This window comes from Xiphophorus couchianus, chromosome 14, assembly GCF_001444195.1.
Source record: "Xiphophorus couchianus chromosome 14, X_couchianus-1.0, whole genome shotgun sequence".
NCBI classification, from domain to species: domain Eukaryota; kingdom Metazoa; phylum Chordata; class Actinopteri; order Cyprinodontiformes; family Poeciliidae; genus Xiphophorus; species Xiphophorus couchianus.
In genome coordinates this window covers 24,660,520-24,684,299 of record NC_040241.1, presented here as the reverse complement: position 1 = coordinate 24,684,299, position 23,780 = coordinate 24,660,520, and the positions used below count along the sequence as shown (strand labels likewise).

The window sequence follows — 23,780 nt, the reverse complement described above, 5'->3', positions numbered from 1 at the left end:
TGATTTTATCCATGACAATCACAAAACTTAAATCTACTTTAATTAGCTTTGACAGAACAAGGGGAACATGCAGGAAGGATCAGGATTTTTCTTTTCCTCTGAGCTATTTTGTTTGTTTCCATTAGGGTTGTATGATACATCGCAAATATATCATCGTCTCTGCAACAAGAACTAGACATCCTGCTGCTGCAGGTTGGATGTTAGATGTTAGATGTTTGGGTTTGGACCCGTCTGCCCAGTGAGAGTCCAAACAGAAAACCAAACCACTGCCATCCGTACCGTTCAGATTAAAATCTGAAACCTGATGTGTTTGTATTTAGCTTCTTTACTCCGATGCTCCTAAATAAAACCCAGTGGAAGCAACTGTCTTCAGTCAGCTGGTTAGTAAAGTTAAAAAGTCCATTTGTGTTTAATTTATCCTCAATGTTCCCAGAAGGCCTCAGAGTTTCTCTGATCTACAGAGCAGGAAAATGATCTGATCCAATTTCTTCACCTCATTCTGATCGAACCAGTTCTGATTGTTTTTCACCATCAATTTGTTCCACTTCCATATGTGGAACCAAATTAAACCTGATAGTTTTAAAATCAGTCTGAACAGGCAATTCATCCGACTTTTAGCTCATCGACGTGAGACATGAGTTATGATTCTGGCCAGAAGAAATCAGACGGTAAATCTGGACGTGAACAACTGAATAATGAAGGGATGAAACCACATCCCGTCCCCATCGCTCCGTTTTATCTTTTAGTTTGACGGTAAATACGACTTTTACTCAGCAACACTTTTTACCAGAATGGTTTTTTATATCAAGTTATTAAATTTTAGTTGCTAAAATGGACAAAAACATTTACAGGCCAAGAAAATAGAAAATAGAAAATAGAAACAGTCGTCCTCCAAAATATATTTATCAGAAATTTTTCTTTTAACAACACAAATGTGGAAAACCTTTGTTTTATAATAATTCACTTTCCTGCAAGTTTCTAACTACATTGTTATTTAGATTACATCAGTTTGAACTGATTAGATTAGATTAGATTAGATCAGATCAGATTAGATTAGTTGTCTTTGCACAGTAAGCAGTACAACAGGATTAATTGTACACCTCTGGTTTTTATAAACAGTCAAGAATAATGAGACCAGACAGAAGAATGAAAAAAAACAAAAACCCAGATTTTAAATTATATTCTTGTCTTTAAACTTTCCTGAATAATAATAAGTTGCACAGTAAGTTTGTTTATGAGCCAACAAAACAAACTAAATGTTTATAATTTCTGTTTATTGTTGTTTTTCTTTTTTTGGGGGGGGGGGGGGGTGGCTTGTGTAGCGACAAGTTTAGACACCTCTGACACCATTGTTCATGTGTTAGAATGGCCTACTCAAAGTAAAGACCTAAATCCAATTGAGAACTGATTGGTTTCCTTCCACTCTGATTGAGGTTGATGTATTATTTATTAAAATTGCTCCTTGGGGATGAAAGAAGTTATTTAAATTGAATTAATTTGGATATTCTGGAAAGAAAAACATCCATAAATGTTGATCTGTTGGTTTTTAAAGCTGCTGGTTGACGCTGAGGTTGAAAAAGACATGAGAAAGATTACATTAAAATTTTAGAAATCATCTAATTTTCATTTCTATCCACAGTTATACAAGTTCAGGTTGGATCCTGACGGTACTTTGTGTTTCTGGAAGCAGAAACTGCTGGATCCAGAGGAGATCTGCCGTCGCTGACGTCAGGCCTGCGGGAAGCCCCGCCCCTCGGCTCATCAGGCCACGCCCACATTCTAGAACACTGCTGGTGGGCCCCATTGTTAGCGCAGTTGCCTGGCAACACGGCGCACCGTCGTCAGGGACAACCAGCCTCTGTCTTTCTTTCTTTCTCTGTCAGATAGCAACACCATTACAGAGATGACAAGCCCACGCTCACACACACACACACACACACACACAAACACACACACACACACTCTGAGCTTCCATCTTGAGGCAGGAAAATTTCACACAAACACAGGAAAACATATTGTTCATTTTCATGCCTGCTGCCTCCTCCTGCTCACACACATCATTACTCACTGCAACGCATGATGCAATCATCAGACATCCCTCCACTCTGCCTGTGTGTGTGTGTGTGTGTGTGTCACACACTCGCCCCTCATCTTTGAAATGCTTTATTATAATTCAGCACATGAAGAGGTCACACAGACAGATTACAGGAGGAGGAGGAGGAGGAGGAGGCTCCTTCCTCCTCCTCCAGAGGATGTTTGGGTTCAGATGATCCCACAAAGAGCCGATTTCCTCATGACTCCCACAAAGATAAACAAATATCTGTAAACATTTCCTCCACATCTTCAGGTGCAGCATGAGAACGAATGTGGGAGAGAAAAACGCAGTTCGGACTCCAACACAAAGAGCTGCTGTTCACGATGCTTTCAGCTCCACTGGAAACATCAGCAGGTCAGTTTAGACACCTGAGGCCTTCGCTGGATCTCTTCAGAAAAATGTTCTACTTCCTTCCTGTTGCTTCTGCAGTCAGAACTAATTTATGGAAATGTTTTCACACCCAAACCGACTCAGTTCCAGAGAAAAACTCCCTGTTTTAATCAGTTTTAATCAGTAGGACCTGATCCCATCTGAGATGGGTTACATTTTATCTTTCTGGCTGCCATCTTGGATATTAATGTTGGGGAAACACATCAGAGGGATGAGCAGTAAAGATGTTTTCACCAGTGAAGTCGGTTTGATTTGAGGACAAAGTTGCAACATTTGATAGATTTTCAGCAGCGCTGAGTCAAACCAGCCAAACCTTTGAGCAAGCTGTTCCTCTCCTCGCCTGTGGGGGCGCTGCACCAAGAACCACTGACAAAAAACACACAAAAACATCTGAAGAAGAAACAAAGAATAACTTCCTTCTTCATGAAATGTAAACTAAAACAAAGTAGCAGCAGATGTTAGCGGTTGTAGGATTTCGCTTTTGTCTTTAGCGCTTGGCTAACAGGAGAAATGTTTTGGTTCTATTTACCCAGAATGCCCTGCACTGAGGTCTGCTTCCTGCCTTTGGAGTCGTCTCCAGTCCGCTTGGCGTTCACATCTACATTTGAGCCTCTCCAGAGTTCACTTCAACCGAACCCAGACTGAGGTTTGGAGGCGGATCAGAGTTTGATTATCATTCAGACCAAATGAAACAGACTTTCTAGGTAAGCAACTATAATTCAGTTAAAGTGAACTAAACCGGGCTGGTATGAAGACGCCCTAAGAGTTTAATCCAATTGTAAAAGCTACACCCTGCGATCCACCCAGTGATTTTTCTCCACAATTTTCTACTTTAATTCCTTCTGAAGAAATTAAAAGTTAAATTGACACGCCGCGTCAAGATGGTGAGAATGCAGCTTCAGAGTTTCCTAATCGATATTCTGGAGATGCACCTGTCGATTTTTCTAATTTGGACCTTCAATAACTCAACATTTGAGTGCAAATGAAACTCAGGATAAATGTCTGATTGATTTGCAATTAGAAGTCCAAGTCAGAAAAATCAAGAGGATAAAATGTTTATCTTCTAATTTGGCTGCCATGCATGTGAAATGTTATTAGAGTTGGTTTATTTGCATTTATGACTTTAAATCAATAGCAGGACTGTTCTTTTAATGTTAGAATGATTAAATGCAGATAAGCTATGCTAACTTAGCTAATTGCTAACTATAATTGGCATGGATAACAACTGAAAAATTGCATTTCTAAATTTCTGAAAGCAATAATTGTTGGTCTTAAAACAAGTCATCAAAATATAGAGAAAAAAATGAGTTAAAAACAAAATGTAGAGCATTTGGATAAGAAATGTGGTTTGATTTGGAGGCAGTTAGCAGCAGAGGAGGAGCTAGCTCTCTGGTGTTAAACTGGGTTTCTCTGGCATTATTTAAACTGGCTGAGTTCTCTGCATTGGATCAGTGGTTCTGAGCGGCTGACTCCAGAACCACTGCTGAAATATACCAGTGAAAGAACCGGACCTCCTTATGCTACATGTCTCAAAACTCATTACAATTAGAAGGATTTATGGACAATTAACTGACAGCCCTTTATTAAGCTGCATGCTGTTGTTTCCGTCCTATAAAAAGTGACCCTGTAATATAATGAACTCAGGTCCAAACGTTTGACAAGAACCTCAGCTGCATATCCTCTGAAATCACCTGGAGAAATCGGTTCCTTCTGCCACCAAAATCTCTTCTCAAAAATGAGCTTTCAAGATAAAATTTTAATGAGAATGTCTCGGTGTGTACAAGGAATCACTGAGCGCGTTGTCAACCGACAAACAGGAAATGACACAGTTGCAGTGTGGAATGATCCAATCTCTTTCCGCTCGGTTCCCGGAGGTCCCAGAGTTCTGCTCGGGGATCCAAAGGGTCGCTGCGAATTCCCACGCTGCATTCGCGCTTCTGTTGGTCCACCACATGGTTCAATGTTCAGCTGATACGGGAACACAGGATCTGGTTCTGAACTCTCTCTGAGGTCCCTGTTGGGCCCAACAAGCTGAAGCGGAAAAATGTCAAAACCTTCAATTAGAGGACCCAGAAAGCAGTAAAATGGTTCCTTTCAGCCTTATAAAACCGACTGGACCTTTGACTGCACCTTCCATCTACATCTACACAAACCCAATAAATTATCACAACTCTTTAATTTGCCAGATTCAAATGAACCAAATAACTTCTGGACCACCAAGAGAGTTAAGAAGCAGCTCACGTTGCACCAGCAGAAACACCGGCCAGCAAAAGTCAACCAAGGTGCCGTTTAAAGTCCTTAAGGAGGAGGTAGACAGAAGAGATGGTAACAGTGATGTGGTTATTGTAGTCCTACTGTGGGGAACTTGTAGTCCATATTAACAGTCTTGGATCACTTCCTGCTGAGGTCAGTTTGTGAATCCTCTTTGAGGTTAGCTTGTCAGCCAGTTTTGGTCAAACTGAAGGAGTCTCTGCGGCTGAGTCCTGAATCTTCCTGGGTTTTGCTACAATGGGATTAGTGGTTAGGCTGGGTGGATGAGGGTGAAGAGGAGGAAGGCGTTTTATTCAAGGGATGGAAAAGGTCTGGGAGGAAATGGTTAATGCTCTTGTGTCGCTGTAAAGTTTAAAACTCGTTTTTTTAGCTGGACTTTTCAGTCACTGCCCAGTTTAACCAATCAAAGCATCGGACTCTAGAGTTGTAGTTTGGAGGAGAAGAAAGAAAGTTTGTTTTTCTCTGACAGGTTGAAGATTTTCCATCCTTCCTTTGTCAAACCAAAATAAAGCAACAGTTTAAAGTCTCTCCTTGTACTTCCAGGAGCATCTACGTCCTTACCGACTCCTCTGCTCATCACTAGAAATGTACTGAATGGTTTTGCCAAAGTCCTTCCTGATCCCCTGAGTGTTCTTGGTCTTGGTTCGGATCCAAGACCTTTAATAAAATCTTCTCCAATACTTAGAAATACTGAGCAAACCTCTGCCTGACACATTAAGCATCGACAGCCTCTGAATTTAGCAGGGGCAAATGCTCACGACATAATTTAAACACTGGGACAAAAACATACCACTGACGAGCCTAAAGGGTTACCAAACCATAAATGATGGTCCCACTCAGGAAATCCTGGTTCCCAGTAAGACTGGACCAAATATTGGTCCCATGATGAAAAATTGATATTTGCCCTGAAAACTAGACTGGACCAGTAATTCATGAACCTAGAGACAGTTCTGTTGTCCCATTTCAGGGATTAACTCTGGTTTAATGCTGATAAATCATTGTCTGCAGTGTTTAATAGACCCATATAAACTTTTCTCACTAGGATCACAAAGATGGAGCAAATCCACTTTTGCAAATTAGATAAGAAGAAATATTTCTAGTGTTTCAGGCATTGAAGCAGTAGAAATAGAATAGAAATCTAGAGTCTCAATGCCTTGTGCCGTTGCATGACCAGATTTGAAAAACCCAAATATAAAGTGAATCCGGGACAATTGAGGCGTCAAGATGACTTGCAGTTGATTTGAAGGGACATGGGGATCAATAGCTGGTGAGCACAAGACCATTCATGAGGGGAGTCAATTTGACAACTGCTTCCTGTGGTACCTTTAAATCCCCTTTCACAAAACACTAAACCTTTCTGATGAAGCCCTCCTATTTCCTGTGATTCCTCCTCCTCTTCCTCCTCGTCCTCCATCCAGTCGATGCAGGATTTCTGGGCTATCCACACACGACAAAGTCCTGTTCTGGTTCAGTCCGAGACGCCAAAGTCCTCTGGCTGAATTTCATTCAGTCCAGGTGTGTCTGCGTTGGTGACTCCACTGGTGAAGGAAAGGCTAGAAGAACCAGCGAAACGCCTCACCGGCTGGGACGGAGGGCGGCCGCTGAGGAGCAAACAGAGAAGAAGAGTTGGTGAAAGAGCCAACAGGGATCAAGCCATTTTCCTGGCACATTGTAGCTTCAGTCATTTATTCAGGTTTGATTACAAATGAAGTGAGCTTCCTCAATGGTTCAGAGTCTTGCTCAAGTCTTGACCCAGTTGACCAGAAACGTCCTTAGCTTCAAACCCAATGGATCAGACTGAAAGGTTAATGTTTGCATCTCTTGGAGAAAAACGTTCTTCTCTAAACTAGAGCTTTAAGTTTGAAGAGTTGTTTTTTTGGCCTTTTTGTTTCGGACTCTGCAGGACAAAATCTCTGCTGAAGGTAACGGCGAAGTACTGACAAAGCTTTAATGTTCAGTACACAGTAAAGTTTAGGACCGAGGGAAAGTCTGTCGGGTCGACTTCAAAGAGAGCAAAGAAAGGATGAGGCAAGAGAGTGAAACCACCTGCCAACACACACATACAGGACACACAGGTTCACACACTCTGTTAGCCGTGTACACGTGCACGGTGCTGTCAGTTGCCGTGAGGCTCCACAGGTCCAATTAGTGTGTAATTGAGGAAGATTATGGCTGCTAATTCACTGTCTTCGTAACGCACACACTCCTTGTTTTAGTGTGCAAGGGAGGGAATAATTAGAGTTAGTTGGTAGACATTCCCACAGGAAGTGTGTGTGTGCGTGTGTGTGTGTGTAAGAGAGATATATGGAGTCATCAGTGAGGTCGAAAACCGGTGTCAATGAATTATTGATCGCCGCTACTTCTTACGGCAAAGACGAGCGCTGGCACACACACCCCGAGGAGAAGGCAGATAACATAAATATTCTCCGTTTCCCGCTCTCTGCAGGCTCTCTTTATCTCTGTGAATCAGTGTAGAGCTGGTGTGTGCGTCGGTGTGTGTGCCGGTGTGTGTGTGTGTGTGTGTGTTGGCAGCCTGCCAGACCTCGGCAGGCTCCAAGCTCTCGCTTTTCACCACCCACCATCTGCACAGCACTCACACACACTCACTCAGCGGGGTGAGCGATGCCTTCCAGCCTCCCTGGCAGTCATCTGGGTTAAGTGAGCCAGGACACACACACACACACACACACACACACACCCAGAACCAAGCACACACACAGAAACATGTAGAGAGAAGTAAAACCAGATAGAAATTTGGCTCCGTCGCTGTATGTACGTGCAGGGTCTTGAAAAAGAATTGATGCCTCTTGAACTTTTCCTCATTTTGCTACATTATAACAACAAACTTCAGTGTTTTAGTGGAACGAACAAAATGATCCAAAGAGTTGCATCGTTTTGGAGTGGAAGCAAAATGAGAGAACATTTTTAGAACCATCTTTCACTGAAGGTAAACCTTGAAGATGCATTCAGTTGAGGTCGGTCTCCAACTGGAGCCTCCAACTAGTTTTCCTTCAGAAATCTTAAGGATTTAACTTCCTGTCAACTCCATGTCCACACTGAAGAGAAGAATCTCCGTTGCCACCACCATGTTTCACTGTGGGGTCGGTGTGGTTAAGGTGATGAGTAGTATTGGTTTCCAACACACTTAAGACCCTTTACCATGAGAACCTGAAGTTCAGCTTCACTTGACTCTCCTCTGCATGGTTCAGGTGATTTTCCTTTACAACTATGGGACATCACTACTGGGTGGGACTGTGACACAGTTGGGTCATCCGACAAACATCTTATTTGTTGCATAAAGATCAGTGAGTGTGATCTCTATGCAACACAAAGGCAGCCACAAAGGAGGATGTTGAAGCTAAGTTGAACATTCAGAACCAGAACAGGCAATAGAAAAAGAAATGTGGATGAAGGCTCCCAGATATTTGGGCGTTCTGCACATATTCTGTGAGACATGTGGACAAAACAAACCTTGTCCTGCATGGTTGAGATTTCATGGTCGAGCATATCGTTTGCAGGCATTTCTTGTAACAAGTTCCTTCATTTCCTCCAGTCCGAATGGATTCTGGCTTGTTTGATGAGCTACTTGCCCACCAACAGCTTCTTGTGCAACACAAAGTACACAAGAAGCTGTGTACTTTCTTGTGTACTTTGGCGATCAAATTTTACTTGATCACCAAACTTTGCCTTTGCCCATACGGGTCAGACAGACGTCTGTTTTGACTTCGCCTCTAGGACGCAGATCTCCACTGAGTGAAGTACAACCAGATATGTGGGAGCCTTTAGTCAGTCTTATGACTCTAACCAATCAGTGACCAATTTCTAAAAAAGAAGCTGGTACTATGTAACTTTTGCGATTGGAAAACCCCTAGAACTGAGTCTCTGACTGTATTGCTTATAACAGCGTATTGCTTGAAAGCTTAAGAGTCACATTGGATTTGACCACGTTATCTGTATCCTGTGTCACAGGACTTACTTGGCTTTCTTTCAATGTGGATTTTCTTCTTACCAGTTTTATTAAGATGTCAGTTTTATAGATTGCTCAACTAATGTCCATCTTGTCAACAGATTCTCCCTCTTGAGCTATAGATCTCTGCAGCTCCTCCAGAGTTACCATGGAGCTCCTGGCTGCTTCCCTAATTAATTCTCTCCTGTCAGTTTATCCAGTCTTGGTAGATCTCCAGTCTCTCCATGTTTAGATGATGGATTGGTCAGCGGTCTGGGAGAAAGTTTGGGATGTTGTTGTAGAACCCAGCCCTCCTTTTAACTTCTCCAGAACTTTCTGCTGCAGCGAGGTTCCTTGGCCTTATTCCTTCATCGTTTTCTCTCCACGTCATAATAAGGACCTACTTTGAGTAACTCAGTGAGAATAAGTCGCGGGTGTCCAGCTCCGGTCCTTGAGGATCGGTGTCCTGCTAGTTTTAGATCTCTCTGCTCCAAGTCAGCTGATTCAAAAGGTTCAACTGCTCAACACGTTATAATGTTCTGCAGAAGCCGGTTGATGACCCAACACTTGATTCAGGTGTGTTGATCCAGGGAAACAACCAAAACATGCAGAATTTCTGCACTTGGATACGGACTTTGAGCACCACTGAGCCCAAATAAAGACAAAATATGTGGTGATATAAATACTTTTGTATGGCTTGATTTGTGTTTTACCCTGTGTGTGCGTTACTCACCTCCAGCACCCCACCTCCTCCTCCTGGCTTCTTCTTCAGCTCCTCACACTTCCTGAACTTGCAGATCTGGTGACCCGTCTTCCTGTTGCGGCAGGACGAACAGACGCCGCAGTTGATCAGTCGTCTGCACGGCCCGCATACGCCACAGCGCTTCCGCTTCCTCTTCGCCACTGTCCCTGACGATGATGAAGATGATGAGGAGAGAGACACACCCCCTGCTGTCACCCCTGATGATGAAGGGGAGGAAGAGGAGGGGCAAGGGGAGGAATTAGTGTGCTGCTGGCAGTCCGTTAGCGCCCGCTGGCCGCTCGTCATCTGAAAAGCGCTGCTGGCGTCTGAAATCCCGCCGCCTGCGGATCCCATTGCCATGACGATGACCCCAGGGGGTAATCCCAGCCCCCCCAGGAAGCCACCACTCATTACTCCTCCCCCATTGCAGTTGCCGCCCTCTGATAGGCCCATCATGTCCGGGTGGGCGTGTCCCTGCTTGTTCATAACGCCACAGTCTGCGCCGCCGCTGTAACCGGGCAGAAAGTTCCCGTTGCTAGGCGCTATGGGGTGATGGTGTGCTGTTCCCTGGCTAACAGGAAGTGACGCAGTGTGTCCGTGTTTTTCAGCCCCTCCCGCTTCACTTCCACCACCGGTTCCTCCCCCCCCAGGCCCTCCGCTGCTCTGGTGCATGCTGCTGCTGTGGGGGTGCGAAGAGGTCATGTGACCTGGCGTCGCCGAGGGATGGTGGTGGTGATGCGTTGGCGCTGTAGCTACAGGTTTGGGCCTGCCCCAGAACATGGCCGCCGGGTGGTTCATGTTCATGTTCATGTTGTCATGGCAACCCCATGGGGCTGTCGCCATGGCACCCAGCCTGGCAGCGGCGGGGGGGAAGATAGGAGCGGCGGCCGCCAGACGAGCCGCCAGTTTGGCTGATTGTGGGAAGTTTGTCACGTTCATGTTCATGTTGACGTTAGTCTTGTAGAAGGTGGCGATGGATGAGCGGTACCGGTCCATCTCAGTGGTGTAGTCGAGCATCGGCGCTAGACCCGACACCTGCAGCAAAGACCTTCATCACTTTTCATTACGCCATGTGACTTTACATCTCAGAGACCAACAATTCACCAGTGCAGGTGATCGCATCTCAGAAATTCAGAAAACACCAACTCACCTGTCCCTGACTGCCGTAACCATGGTGATTTGGGTGATGGTGAGAGGGGGCGGAGCTTCTCTGCAGCATCGAGGAGAGGTCACTCTCTACACACACGCCGCTCGTCATTCCCGACATGACCTCTCACACACAAACACACATATGAACACGTTTGCTCAGCTAGCAGTTAGCTCTGTGAGGTCACTGCGTTTTGGTCTGTGAATAAAACAGATCAGACAAAGTGCCTTTAGGAAACACATGGCTTATTGATTCTACAGATCACGGTAACCTTCCATTCTGGTGTAACCTTTTACCCAATATCAATTAATAATTTTTGTCTACACCTGATGTATAGAAGTTGGTTTATCAGAAATTATGTTGGTTAATAACAAGTTAAGAAAGGATGCCACTTTCTAAGGTTGTTGTCCTTCTTCCAGAATATCACAGCACCAGGTGACAATACTTTTGTCAACAATATATTCTCTCTTTAACATATTTGAACCTTTGTGTTCCCTGGTCAGCACCATTTCCTCCTTCTGTTGGCCTTAGACCAGGGTAAGCACACCTCGCATCACCTCCTATATGAAACCAACCCTACTCACTTATTCCAGTACAGTAGATGGTGATTTAGCATTTTTGATGTTAAGTGTTGGTGCAATGTTGGAACTCAAATCTGAATGATGCCTCAACCAACCAAAATTGGCTCACAAAACTGTTGGTGTCTATCTCCAGCAGCCATTGGGTAACAGGCAGGGTACTCTCTGAGCAGGTTGCCATCGCAGGGCAACCATACACACAAAAAGGACCATTTACAGAGACCGATTAATCCCATGTCATGTTTTTGGACTGTGGGAGGAAGTCAGAGTACCCAGAGAAAGCCAAGCCATGCACAAGGAGAGCATGCAAACTCCACGACAAAAGACTCCAAGCCAGGCAATGGTGCTCCAAAATGCACCACCTTGCAGCCCTAACTTGATGTAATGCAGTTTTGTAATTCACTGTGAAATGTGTCTTAATTTTTTTCACTATCCAAAAATATTAAAAAGACACAGGTACACACATGCTCAGACAAGATCGAGAGTCCTGCTTCAAACATTTATTCCAGACATGAATAACAAGTTGAAGGTCAAGAGGAAAGGCAACACCTGTGCTGCCGTCCTGTTCGTTGTTTTAGTCTGACTGTAACTAATTAGTTTGGTTTGAAATACGTACATGGTTATACACTAAAAGTATTATTTAGCATAAACTGGAACATAAAAATATGCACTAGTTCAGTCTAATTCAGTCGCTGTATGAGAAAATGATTTGTAAAGCCGATGGAAGAGACCATCCTTATTCCCTTTCTCAACCATAAGCAAAACAAATCCGTGAACAAAAGAAAAATGAGAAGGTGCAACCTCAGGGAACTAATCCTGATAAACCCCATGACATCTTTATACACTAAACTCTGCTGATCTCACTCTCTTTGCAACGACCCAACAGAAATTGAGGCATGAAAAACAGTCCAAACCAAGAAACCACAACCTCACCTGACAAGGACTGTACCGTCATTTTGGTTCTGTAAGGAGGGATCAACCTTAAAATCATCCTTACACAGCATTACCAGCACATGATGGTGGTGGGAAAGAGACACCATTTTGTTTGGGTCAGTCTGGGTGGTTGTACTATAAATCCAGATCCATATTAAACAGGGTGTCTACCTCTGAAGCTATACTGTACCAAGGTATGGGCTTGTATTCCCAAATCCAGACCCGTAACTTTTAGATACACCCTTAATTCTACACATCTGAATCAAATAGTGAATTACCAGACCTCTGCAGAGCTGACAGATGCTTAACGAGTCATTTGATCCAGATGTGTTGGAGACTGGAGGCATCTAAAGGTCTAAACGATGGTAGATCTGAAGGACCGGCTGTAAGGAATCCTGCTGCACAGCAACAAACCTCTTCAGGTTACCTCAGTGATAAAGAGACCCAGATCTAGTTTGGTGTTTTCTGCAGACCAATTCTCGTCAACACCATGTTTACTTGCTGCTGCGTTGTGTTTAGGTTCTCCTGTGACCGGCCAGGCGACCACCACACTGGTCCATGTCAGTGGTGATGCATAAGATGGTGAAAGCTGTCTCTTCCATGTCTCTCTTAATCTGGTTGTATCCAGGTCCAAAGGCCTTCAAAATGCTCTGAGATCAGGATCATCAGTGAACTAAAACCACCAACTCTGTTTATCTTCAAACATTTATTTTGAATATGATTGGGAAAAAATCTGCATAATCAGCAGAGATGTCCCAATATCCAAACTAAACCAGTTTGATGTTGTTTAGAATGGGAAAGGAAAATGTATAAACTTGTTCAATCCTCCCTGAAAACTGCTAACAATTTGATGTGATATTATAATCTCTTGCAAAGTCTGCTTTTTCATCCCATTTCCATCTGAGATGTAACGTTTGTTACCTGGTGTTTTTAGTTGGTAAGATCTGTTAAAAAAGTCCAGAAGTCGTAGCTGAACTGGTCCCAGTTGTGATCGTTACGCCTGGTTACCTCAACATTAACACAAACTCCTGATTTTAACTGATTTTGTTTAGTTTGAGATTGAAAGTCATCAGCATCTCATGAACATGCAGCCAAGTCGTTCCAAACTTTTACATGAAAAGTCGAAGCTCAGAATCTCTGATAGATTATCTGAAGTGACCCAAATCTCCCCAACTTTTCGGTTCCATTAGGACGTTTCCATGTTGACGTCTTTTCATTTTCCAGCCCAGTATCTGTTCCTTATGCAGAAGGCAGAGACACTTTTGGTCAGTCAGAACCTTCCCAAACCACTTTGGACCCGTGGCGTCCTCAGTTTGGTCCCCAGGTTCCCGGGAAATCCCGGACGGTTGGGAGTGTTGCCCGGTCTCGGACTCCATGGTGGCAGTAAAACAAACCAGCCAGCAAAGCAATCGCTGCCTTTTGTTGGTGTGTGAACAACGAGCAGCCTGGCGCTGTGAGAATGAGTGTGAAATGTGGGTGTTTGTCAAAGGAAACAAACGCGTGCAGCCTCTAGCAGAGTGTGTGTGTAGTCAGTGTGGAAATGTGTGTCGGCTCGTGCGTGCGCGCGCGCGTGTCCCACCCCCGCATCCACCCCCTCCCCCCCCTCCAACCCTCCAACTCCCCCGAGGCGTAACTAATTACCCTGTCTGGTCAAGCGGGCCGGCGCGAGCTCCGACAGAAGGTCACAGCGGCCACCGACCGCGAGGGGAAAACGGCTCTCCCACGCGACACATTAACACCTCCCCCCCTCAGGCACTGAAAGCCAAGGAGCAGGGAGGAGGGAGGGAGAGTGATGAGAGGGAGGTGGAGGGGGTGGGGGGTCAAACACAAAAAAGGCAGAGCCGATAACGACCGATAAATACCGTGAACACAGCATGCAGTCCGATACAGCGCGAGGAGGAAGGGAGAAGATGGACGGCGCGTGCTGCTGCTACTTACCGGCCCCGCGAGGAGGAGGAGGAGGAGGAGGAGGAGGAGGAAGAGGGTGATGAGGAGAAAGAGGAGGAAGGAGGAGAAGACCGTCTGGGAATTAGCCCGCCACGGATCATGGCTGGCGGGGAAGGAGACAGAGAAAGAGAGGAGAGGAGGGGAGGGGGGGAGAGAGGAGCTCCGGGAGGGATTTGTCGGTCTGTTGGTACCAAGGAGGAGGAGGAGGAGGAGGTGATGGAGGGAGGGATAACGGGGAGTGGGGGTTGGAGGAGGAGGAGGAGGAGGAGGGCGGAGGGGGGGCGGATGGATAATCACCTGGGCTTGGCACAAGCGAGCGCGAGGCGGGGAGAAGGAGGGAGGGCGAGGCGTTAAATTAGCCCGGCGAGGAGAAGGGAAGCGGCTCTGTGGAGACCCTGCAGGGGAGGAGGAAGAGAGGCGAGGAGCTCGAGGAAAGGAAAGCGAGAAAAAAAACAGCACCACGGGAGGAGAGGGGCGGGGGAGGAGGGGTGATGAATAATGGCGGAGGTTATGAACGGATACGTGCGTCGCTCTCGCGGCAGGGCGAGAAGGGGAGGGAGGGAGGCAGGGGGTCCACACGACGCTGATGTTCGGTAACAGAGAGGGGAGGCTGTGTGTGTGCGTGTGTGTGTGTGTGTGTGTGTGTGTGTGTGTGCGTGCGTGTGGGTGTGTGTGTGTGCGTGCGTGTGTGTGTGGGTGGGTGCGTGTGTGTATGTGTGGGTGTGTGTGTGTGTGTGGGTGTGCGTGTGTGTGTGTGTGTTCTGCTGTCGGCAGCGCCCGTGGCGGCGTGGCGTGCGGCGCGCGGTGTGAACCGTCTGATTGGCGCTGTGGAGAGGTGAGGAGGAAACAGGAGGCGCGAGAGCTGGCAGGTGATTGGCTGCTGGCCACTAACAGAGAGAGAGGTAGAGAGACCCTTCAGAGAAACGGGAGAGAGAGAATGAATGAAGAACTCTCTGTTTTTCTACAGTTTCCTTTAATAAAACTGAAACTCAGGGCTTTTCCTGACTGGTTTGTGTGTTTTTGATAAAAATGTCTTAATTATATCAACTTTTTGAAGTTGTTTAAGAATAATCCTAACACACATTAATTGATTTAAAAGCACTCTTTACTGGGTAACGTTTTATCTTTACACACACACACACACACACACGATATGCACACACACTGTTAGTAGTTGAGTGTTAAAGCAAGGGGGTAAAAATGGTTCTTGCACAGAGCCGTATCCAATCCAGAGGACCCCAAAGTGCTTTTACACTCCATTCACATGCTGGTGGCGGTGAGCTGCTGGGTAGCAGCCACAGCTGCCCTGGGTCTAACAGAGGTGAAGCTGCCATGCATCATGCGCCCTCTGACCTCCACCAGCAGACAAGGCAGGTGAAATGTCTTGTCCAAGGACACAATGACAGAGGCAGACGGAGCGGGAATCAAGCCGGCAACTGAGGGACAAACTCTTTCCACTGTCGCCCTGTATACGACGACCGGGAGGACGACTCAGGAAGCCTTGGCACCACACCAGGAGAGAGTCACTGGAAGGCACAGAGTGACCACAGGGAGGAGGAGGCACCGAAGAGTCACTAGGGGGCAACGAGGAGTCACTAGGAAGCAACAAGGAGTCACTAGGGGGCAAGGAGGAGTCACTAGGGGGCAAGGAGGAGTCGCTAGGAAGCAACAAGGAGTCACTAGGGGGCACCGAAGAGTCACTATGGGGCAACAAGGAGTCACTAGGGTGGAATGGGAGAATGGACTGTCCAGCTTAAGAGGCAGAAGGTCACTAGCCATGACAGTTAAAGCTGTCTGACGTTCCCACTCTGCCTCCTGCTGCAGCTCCACCAAACCCAGCAGACAGAGATGGAGGACCAGCCCTCCAGCACATAGAGGAGCCTAATCCCGATCCCAAGACGTCTAAAGGCAAAGTATGGCTCTGCCATGATCTTCGTAGAGACACAGAAACCTAAAATAAACACAAGAAAACTCAAATCCTCACAGTCATAGTAGAATGGTCTACTGTTTGGTCCAATTGGTCTCAGTACTACAGCTGATGCTGACATCTACAGTCTTCCATATTTTCACTCTTGGGGATTGGCAGCCAATAGCGTGCCAAGTATCTTTGTACCTAGATATTTCAGCTTCCCTAATTGCATTTTCTTTTGAATATTTTAGACATGCTGTTTGACAAGACTGTGTAAATAGTCTGATTTTCCATAAATACTTTGAAGTTACTTTCAACAGGAAAATCAGTGAATCCAGAACCGTGAATCGGCACGGCTCCACCGTGGTTATTTACTTCGGTCACTTTCTGGAAAAAATATATTTCTAGGAATAGTTTTACTGCACCACATTTTTTACTTACTTGAGTAATATCATTTGAAGTAACTACTCTTCCAGGAGTACAATTTCTGACTATGTTGCCCATAGAAAGTGACTTCACTAAACAGAGAAAAATGTTTTTTAACCAAAAAAAGTATAAGAAACAACTAGATTTTTTTTACCATGTGCTTTATTACTCATACTTGAATGGATGACTAAATTTTATTTCTGAATGAAATAGTGTTTCTATTACTTGAGTACATTTTTCAGCTACTCTACACACCTCTGGCTCTGAATCACTGTTAATTTAATATTTATTTTCTAAAAAACAACCACACAAACTTTTCCTGGGTACTACTAAAAGCAACATAGGTATCTCTAGTCGTTGTGGCATGATTATAACATATATATTACACACGGTCAGGTATAAGAAATAAGTGTAAAGTCTCAACAGAAGACCTTCAACAAGGTAAGAAAAGCAGGCAGGCTTCAGATCTAAAAATGACTAAATGTCGACATCTAGTGGAGGAAAGTGGGATGTGCCGTTATTGGTTTGATTACTGGTTTAATTTGGATGTTCAGCGACAGAAACTGTAAGCAGAGGCCTTATAGTCACACCATCGGTAGAATCGTCAGTAATGCGGCTCTTATATTGTCGACTCCAGACTTTTACACCGACCTGATCCCGGTGCAGGTATGTTAGCTCAGCCTCGTCCAGGCTCCCGTTAATGTCAGCAAACGGCTAATATGGATTAAACGGAGCAGAAAGATCAGCCTTGCCGCCGAGAACTGTTCGGTAATCGGGGTTAGAAAACAGAAGAACAGAATCAGCTCACATGAAAACAGCAGCAGTTATTATATTGCTTTTCCTATGTACAGTCAAGTAGATACATCGGGACAAAGGTATATGTAAGCGTTGGTGGTATAGTGGTTAGCATAGCTGCCTTCCAAGCAGTTGACCCGGGTTCGATTCCCGGCCAACGCATATGTTTTTTGTTGTTGTTTGTTTTATAGTGTTTATTTTATAATTTATTAAAAGTGTACATATAAGCTATTCGTCGCGAGACTATCACAGTAAAATGCATGAATTACATAGAAAAAAGCTGTCAAATACATGTAGTGACTACATAATATAATCTTGTTCTACCTAAATGTTATTTTTAATAAATAGGGTGGATTTTACCAACTTCAATATTATGGATACTACACTTAGAAATGTACGGAAGAGGATTAGGGCCACCGAGAAAAAAAAAAAAATTCTGACTTTAAACTCAGAATTCTGAGATTAAAGTCAAAATTCTTTTTTTTTTCGGTGGCCCTAATCCTCTTCCGTAGAAATGGGATCTGTTTGAAGTGTTTTATTGAGTAAAGTAAAGTATTATCATGACTAAAGTTCCTGAATGTTCTGTTACCTGCGGCAGTGAGTCCAGACATGGGGCGGTACTTTTACAGCGAGGACCACATCAAGAGTCCGTGGCATCAAGTTCTGGCTGCTTTCTGGCAACGCTACCCAAACCCATACAGGTAATTTCTCTAAATAGTGACCTCGACATCATAAAAACATTAGAAATTTAAAATGTGTGAGTATATCTTCAAATCAGGCAGTGAACATGAACTTTAACCTCTGGTAGATCACTATCACCTCCAATCACCACACAGCTCAGCTGGTGAGTGGAGGTACATCTAAAAACATACAATAATTCTAAATTTTTCTCATTTCAGAAAGTAAAATAATTTTATATAAATCAATTCCACGTTGATTGACATTTTAAGGCTGAGTATGTTTGGGTCTTAAGCAGTTAGGAGCTGATTGGACCTCTGCTTTTGTGAGCCAGCACTCATGTCCTCACTGAGGACGTCCTGTACCGTGAGGTCACCCCCGCCAACCTCTTGTTGTCACGGAGACTGCTGACCAAAACCAACCGGTTGCCAGGGTGGGCGGAGCACATCTTTCCCGCCCACATGGCGCGGGCCGTCTACGTCCTGGAGGACTCCATTGTGGACCCGGAAGCCAACACCCTCGTCACCAAGACCTGGAACCTGAACCACAACACCCTGATGGTGAGACATGGCAATGTTTCTGTGGAGGTCGTCTGTGTCCTGTCTGAGGGAATTACTACTATTTCATGATTGATTTGGAGTAAAATGTCCGGTTTAATCCTCTCAGACGGTGGTGGAGCGCTGCATGTTTGAACAGGACGGCAGTCAGCCCACATGGACCAAACTAAAGCGAGAAGCTTGGATCTCCTCTTCTGTTTATGGGCTGGCCCGGCCCATTCAGGTAACATAAAAATCCAGCAGTTTAATAAAATCTTTTAAGACCTGGACTCGGTGTCTTCATGAACCTCATAATTATAGAATAAAAGTTTGGATAACACGTTAAGTGGTGTGCATTGTACCTGAACCTGAAAGTATCCTGAGGACAAGTGAACGTCCGTTCCTGGACGAGAGCATTGATCACCTGTGGTTGATGTGTCCAGGTAAGTCATTTGTCTAACTGTCCCTGTCGGTCCATCAGGAGTTTGGCGTAGCGCGGTACAAAAGCAACCAAACTGAAGCCATGAAGGGGCTGGACTACGCTCTGACCAAGATCCAGAGTAAGACAAAGATTAGTATTTATCCATCACACAAAAAGACTCTTACTCACCTCACTAATACAATCACAAAGTGACTCAACGGCTGGGTGGTAGTGGACACTCAGAGGTAACGGTTGTCATCCTCCAGATGGAAGATTCTGGTTCTGACTGTGGCAAAGTGGTCCAGATCTTTATCTGTAGTCAATTCCTGAGATACTGATGAGGGTTCTGTTTTCCAGTTCATGTGTTTTGTGGATGCCTGCACCTTTTGAGGCATTTTTATGAGTTTAGGGTACCAGGGTTACTTTTACTTTTGCCTCTTGTATTCCTTCTAAATGTCCATTTTCCCGACACACAGTCTTGTTTGTGGCAATTTTGTACAGGATCTGTGGGTGTCTGGGTGTGTGGTACTTTTTAATTTCACCACTAGATGTCACCGTATGTTGCAGACTGTACCTTTAATGCTACTAGCATATTTCAGTTCATTTTTGTTAAATAAAAGATATTAATATACTGAGATACCATCTTTCTCCAAATATCTAGTGAAACAAATTGTTTTTAAATTTGTTCCAGTATGTAAAACATTAAAACTGAAGGTGTACTTACTTATTACCACGATTGTATTTGTTCTTTAACTGTACTTTGGATTACAATATATTCAGTATTTTATCATAGTAATTCAGCTTCTTGCATCAACCAGCCTGTTTTCTATTGTCTTCCTCCAGGTGAAGATCTTCCCCATCTCCATGGCGACCAGGAAGAGTCGTCTGAGAAACACAAGCCCCGCCCACCAAATGCCCCGCCCACTCCAGCCAAGAAACCCAATCAGTTTGCCTGAAACGGTAACAGGAAGTAAACAATAACCGCTGTTCTAACCTCATTGGTTGTAAAAATTACAAATTAAATTAGGTTACCTTAGATTTGCCTTTTTTATTAGAATTAGTAAAGATTTTAAATTATTTTTAGTTTTATTGATTTATTGAGTGTTGTCATTTTTACACAAAGAAACAATTTATTTTAAATGTATTATTACAGTTATTGTTCAATAAATTTGTCTTTTTTCTATGAGTTTTTGTTTCTTGCTTTCAATAAACATGATTTATAAAATAAACTACTAATTCAGTCATTTATATTGAGTTAAAAACACATAACTATTCAAATTATTTGCACTTGATCTAAAAATTTAATATTAAATGCTGTATCAGGTGAAGATAAATTGATCTAATGTCTCTTAGCAACTTATCAGATTAACGTCTCTGTTGCTCAGATTGAAATTAAACTATGATCACGGCGCTGTTTAATGTTTGTTTTACAGGTTCAAGGAGTTTAGTTTCACTTTGTATAAAATATAAAACTAATACTTTAACTTCGTGTTGACAGGATCATGGCTTTATTCAGATATCACTCTAAAGTTCAGCTGGATTGTTTTTACAGACCAGGAAGAATTCGTAAAATCTTTTGTAAAAGAACGAAGGTTTGGCAGATTTCTACGGTTAATAACAAGGGTTCACAACAATTAAATGAATTAAAACAACTGATGCTTAAAATGAACTTAATCAGAAACAGTGAAGAAATAAAAATAAAGCAGAAAACATCTCTATCATGATGCTGCTTAATCATTTCACATTCTACTGGAATAAACTTAAACATTTCAAATTCACATTTTTATGCAACATCTTATGTTAGAAAGCGTTTATTCATTAACACTGAGTAAATACAATTCATTTACAACATTAAAAAACACAAAATTAAAAAGACAAAATATTTTAGAAACAATTAACCAAGATTTTCAAGATCAATATCGTTTATTGATGAAATTATTGAAAAATTAGTTAATAGTATTAATAAAGGTTATTTAGCAAAAAAGATTACCAAGCCAATATGTAATAGTTTTATAGAAAATGTAAATTATGAAGTCGAAATTAAACTGTTGTCTCTCATAGGCAGAAATAATTTAAAGTGAAGCTAATCGCTTTAGCATTAGCTTTCACTAAATGCTGTTTGTTCAGTGTTATTAATTAATGTTTGTGATTAGCGCTTTAGAGTTAGCGTAGCTAATCTTTTATTTACCCACCACTGGTTATGAGGATCAAGGCGTCATTTTAAATTTTGTTTTGGGTGCAGAAAATCACGAGAAGCCAAACTGTGGTGGGAACAAATGGACCGGTACGGTCCGGTCCGGTCCGGTCTGGTGGTCGTGATGTTTCATGAAGGAACCGCAGTGGACTGTTGTCCAGGTCATCATGTTGGACTAGAAGAACCTGGTCCAGCCCAGTGATGGACCCGACCAGAGGAACACATGTAGCCGGAACATTGAACAGTCAGTGACTGTTGTTCCTGAGCACCAGGGTTGATAACCATTGTTGTAAAACAGCTAAAGTTCAGTCAGACTGGATGAAGATCAACTGAGAACATTGTCTTTCAAGCCTAGTTTTTCTCCTGTGTAAACACACAGAGAGAGAGAAGAGGTCATGCTGAGAGCAACAGGTTCTTTCTGCAGTGAAGTGGAAAACACAAAGATCTTCTCATCAGCTGAGCTCGGTTCTTCAGCTGCACCCATCGTCTCTGCAAACTTCAGAGGAGCAGGAAACCGAATGTTTGTGCGCAGCTTCCTCTCAGGAGTTACCCCAGAGAGCATCTTTATATCTTATCACAGTCACTAAAACGTCTCATCAGATTTGCCTAAGCTGAAATGATCCAGTTTGTAAATGAACTCAGAGACACAGAGCTCAGGGTGTCATTCCTGCATCTCTGAAAATTAATCTGAACAAAAATCTGCTTTTATTTCACTCGGGTGAAATAAAGTTCAAAAGCTGAACAATGATTTTCTGTTAAATCAAAATAATGAAAAATAAGATCGATAAACGCACCGTTTGCCAACCCGTGAAGGGATCTGCTGCCGCCTGCTGGTTTTATCATGTAACTGCATGTTTTCAGTCATATTGTTTCCTCATAATTCACTTGAATCACATAATTTACAAAGTATTAGAGAAAAACATCAAACAGCAGAAAGAACTTGGACTGTAAGGCTAATTAACTGTCTAATAATCAGTGAAATAAAATCATAAGTACATATTTTAAATACAGTTTTTCTCTTTTTCGCCATTTACTCCAAATGAAGCTGAGAAACTGAGGAAAACACACAGATTTATCCACTTATTAATGTTCCATTTATATAAGTACTTTGAAGGCGTATTGTTCATTATAAACAACAATGATTAATAAACAATAATCTGTTGAAGAGCAGAAAACAGATTTTAAAAACGGGAGTTTGGCTTTTTAAGGGTAAATGTAAATTAAATCTTCTTATTGCAGCTCCAGCTGCTGACACAAGCTCTAAATAAGGTTTTCAAACACCCCGAATATCTCACATTTTGTTATATTAATATTTTTCAAGTTACAAACTCCGTTGTGCATGAAATGCTGTAAATAGGAAAGTGATTATTTAAGTTATTTTATTAGACAGAAATAAACAAATGAATAAATATATGAGAACTTTTCAGACTCATTTTGCCCTTTTTCTGTTTTCTGCTATGAAAAAATCAACATGTTGCTTGAAGTTTTCCGACATAATTCAAGAAGTTTCTCCCTGTTGCTAGGAGCTGCAGCCTCTCTCTGATTGGTCCGCAGCCTCTCTGCTCGGACCAATCAGAGGCCAGAGCGCCCGTCATCAGAATCCATAATCCTTCTGTTTTGATCCTCATTCTGCTGGTTTCTGGCTCCGCGGCTGGGTTCTGTGTTTTCCGGCCGGATGTTTGGACCGGAGCTGCTGCCTGAATCCCGAGCAGAGGCTTAAAACCGGCAGACTGATACTGCGGGACCTGCTGCTGCTGCTGGATGTCCAGCTGTCACAAACACACACAGCGAGAACTTCCTGTTTACCGTCACACATGTCAGCTTTACAAAATAAAAGCTTTCTGATCAAATAATCACACCAAACACAACTGCTGATCAAGCCATTAAATATTTGTATGTTTTGTCATATATAATCATTTTACTGAAAGACTTCAAATCTGTGACAAAATGTAAATTAAATCCAAATTCAAAAATACTTTATAAATCCCAAAGGGAAAATAAATGTATGTAAAAATGTTTCAGCTTCTGTTTTCAAAACCACAGAGGATGTGACTGTTTAAATCAACCAATCAATCAATCAATCAAAATGCTTTTATTGAGAACTTTTCATACATTGGAGTGACCTAGTCAAAGCCTGAACTTTAATGTGACTGAGATACTGTGGTATGATCGGTGCTAAGAGTGGCACCAACAGTTATTATGCTTAGGGGGTGATTACTTTTTCACACAGTGAAAAAAGTTTGGTTTTGTCTAAAGTCATCATTTGAAAACGCTCTTTTGTGTTTATATATTTTTTTGTTAAAAACATTTTAGTATGTAAAGAAAACGCATAAGAGAAGGAGGGAGCAGATACTTTTTCACAGTGCAGGGAAAATGGAAGATACAACACATAATTATAAAGAAAAGGATGCAGCACCAACTCAGTCTATGTAGAAAGTACTTAATTTGATTGTTTTTATAATTCTTTTGCTTGTTTTGGTTGATGTTTCCTTTTGATTAAATTTGTTGCATTGTTGCTAAATTATTGTTTTGTTTAGTTGTTATTATCTGTTAATTTGTTCATTTATTTTTAATTTGTTTATTTTTATCTATTTGTTTTGTTATTTTTTTATTTAGTTTCGTTTAATTTGTATGTTTTTATTTAATTTGTGATTTTATTAGTTTGGTTTAATTTTTATTAGTTTAAGTTGTTTGTTTTTATAAGTGTTCAGATTTAAACGGTTTCCAGATCAGCGTGTGAAGAGTTCGGTGCTTTTACTTTGAAGGTCTCCC

At 42.9% G+C, this 23,780-nt stretch overlaps 2 protein-coding genes and 1 non-coding gene across 7 annotated transcripts; 2 read left to right on the top strand and 1 right to left on the bottom strand.

Annotated features, from left to right (window-relative positions):
• Window positions 1-4,050: 4,050 nt before the first annotated feature.
• LOC114157617 (CXXC-type zinc finger protein 5) lies at window positions 4,051-14,319 on the bottom strand. Its single transcript, XM_028038721.1, has 4 exons — window positions 14,041-14,319; window positions 10,595-10,714; window positions 9,436-10,479; window positions 4,051-6,357 (listed from the first exon to the last, which is right to left on the bottom strand). Exons 2-4 carry the CDS (start codon window positions 10,709-10,711, stop codon window positions 6,310-6,312), a joined length of 1,209 nt encoding a protein of 402 aa, XP_027894522.1. The 5' UTR covers window positions 10,712-10,714; window positions 14,041-14,319; the 3' UTR covers window positions 4,051-6,309.
• Window positions 14,320-16,698: 2,379 nt separating this feature from the next.
• On the top strand, window positions 16,699-19,935 carry prelid1b (PRELI domain containing 1b). Of its 5 annotated transcripts, none has more exons than XM_028038791.1 (6): window positions 16,699-16,825; window positions 17,778-17,880; window positions 18,192-18,417; window positions 18,524-18,637; window positions 18,875-18,953; window positions 19,658-19,935. In XM_028038791.1, the coding sequence occupies exons 2-6, from the start codon at window positions 17,789-17,791 to the stop codon at window positions 19,768-19,770; spliced, it is 624 nt and encodes a 207-aa protein (XP_027894592.1). In that variant the 5' UTR covers window positions 16,699-16,825; window positions 17,778-17,788; the 3' UTR covers window positions 19,771-19,935. The 5 variants fall into 5 exon arrangements, with proteins under 5 accessions (XP_027894592.1, XP_027894589.1, XP_027894594.1 ...); XM_028038788.1 differs by lacking the exon at window positions 16,699-16,825 and adding an exon at window positions 16,870-17,050; XM_028038793.1 differs by lacking the exon at window positions 16,699-16,825 and adding an exon at window positions 17,097-17,152.
• Window positions 17,270-17,341, top strand: trnag-ucc (transfer RNA glycine (anticodon UCC)). The gene has a single exon. It is a non-coding gene; the product is annotated as a tRNA-Gly (tRNA).
• Window positions 19,936-23,780: the final 3,845 nt, after the last annotated feature.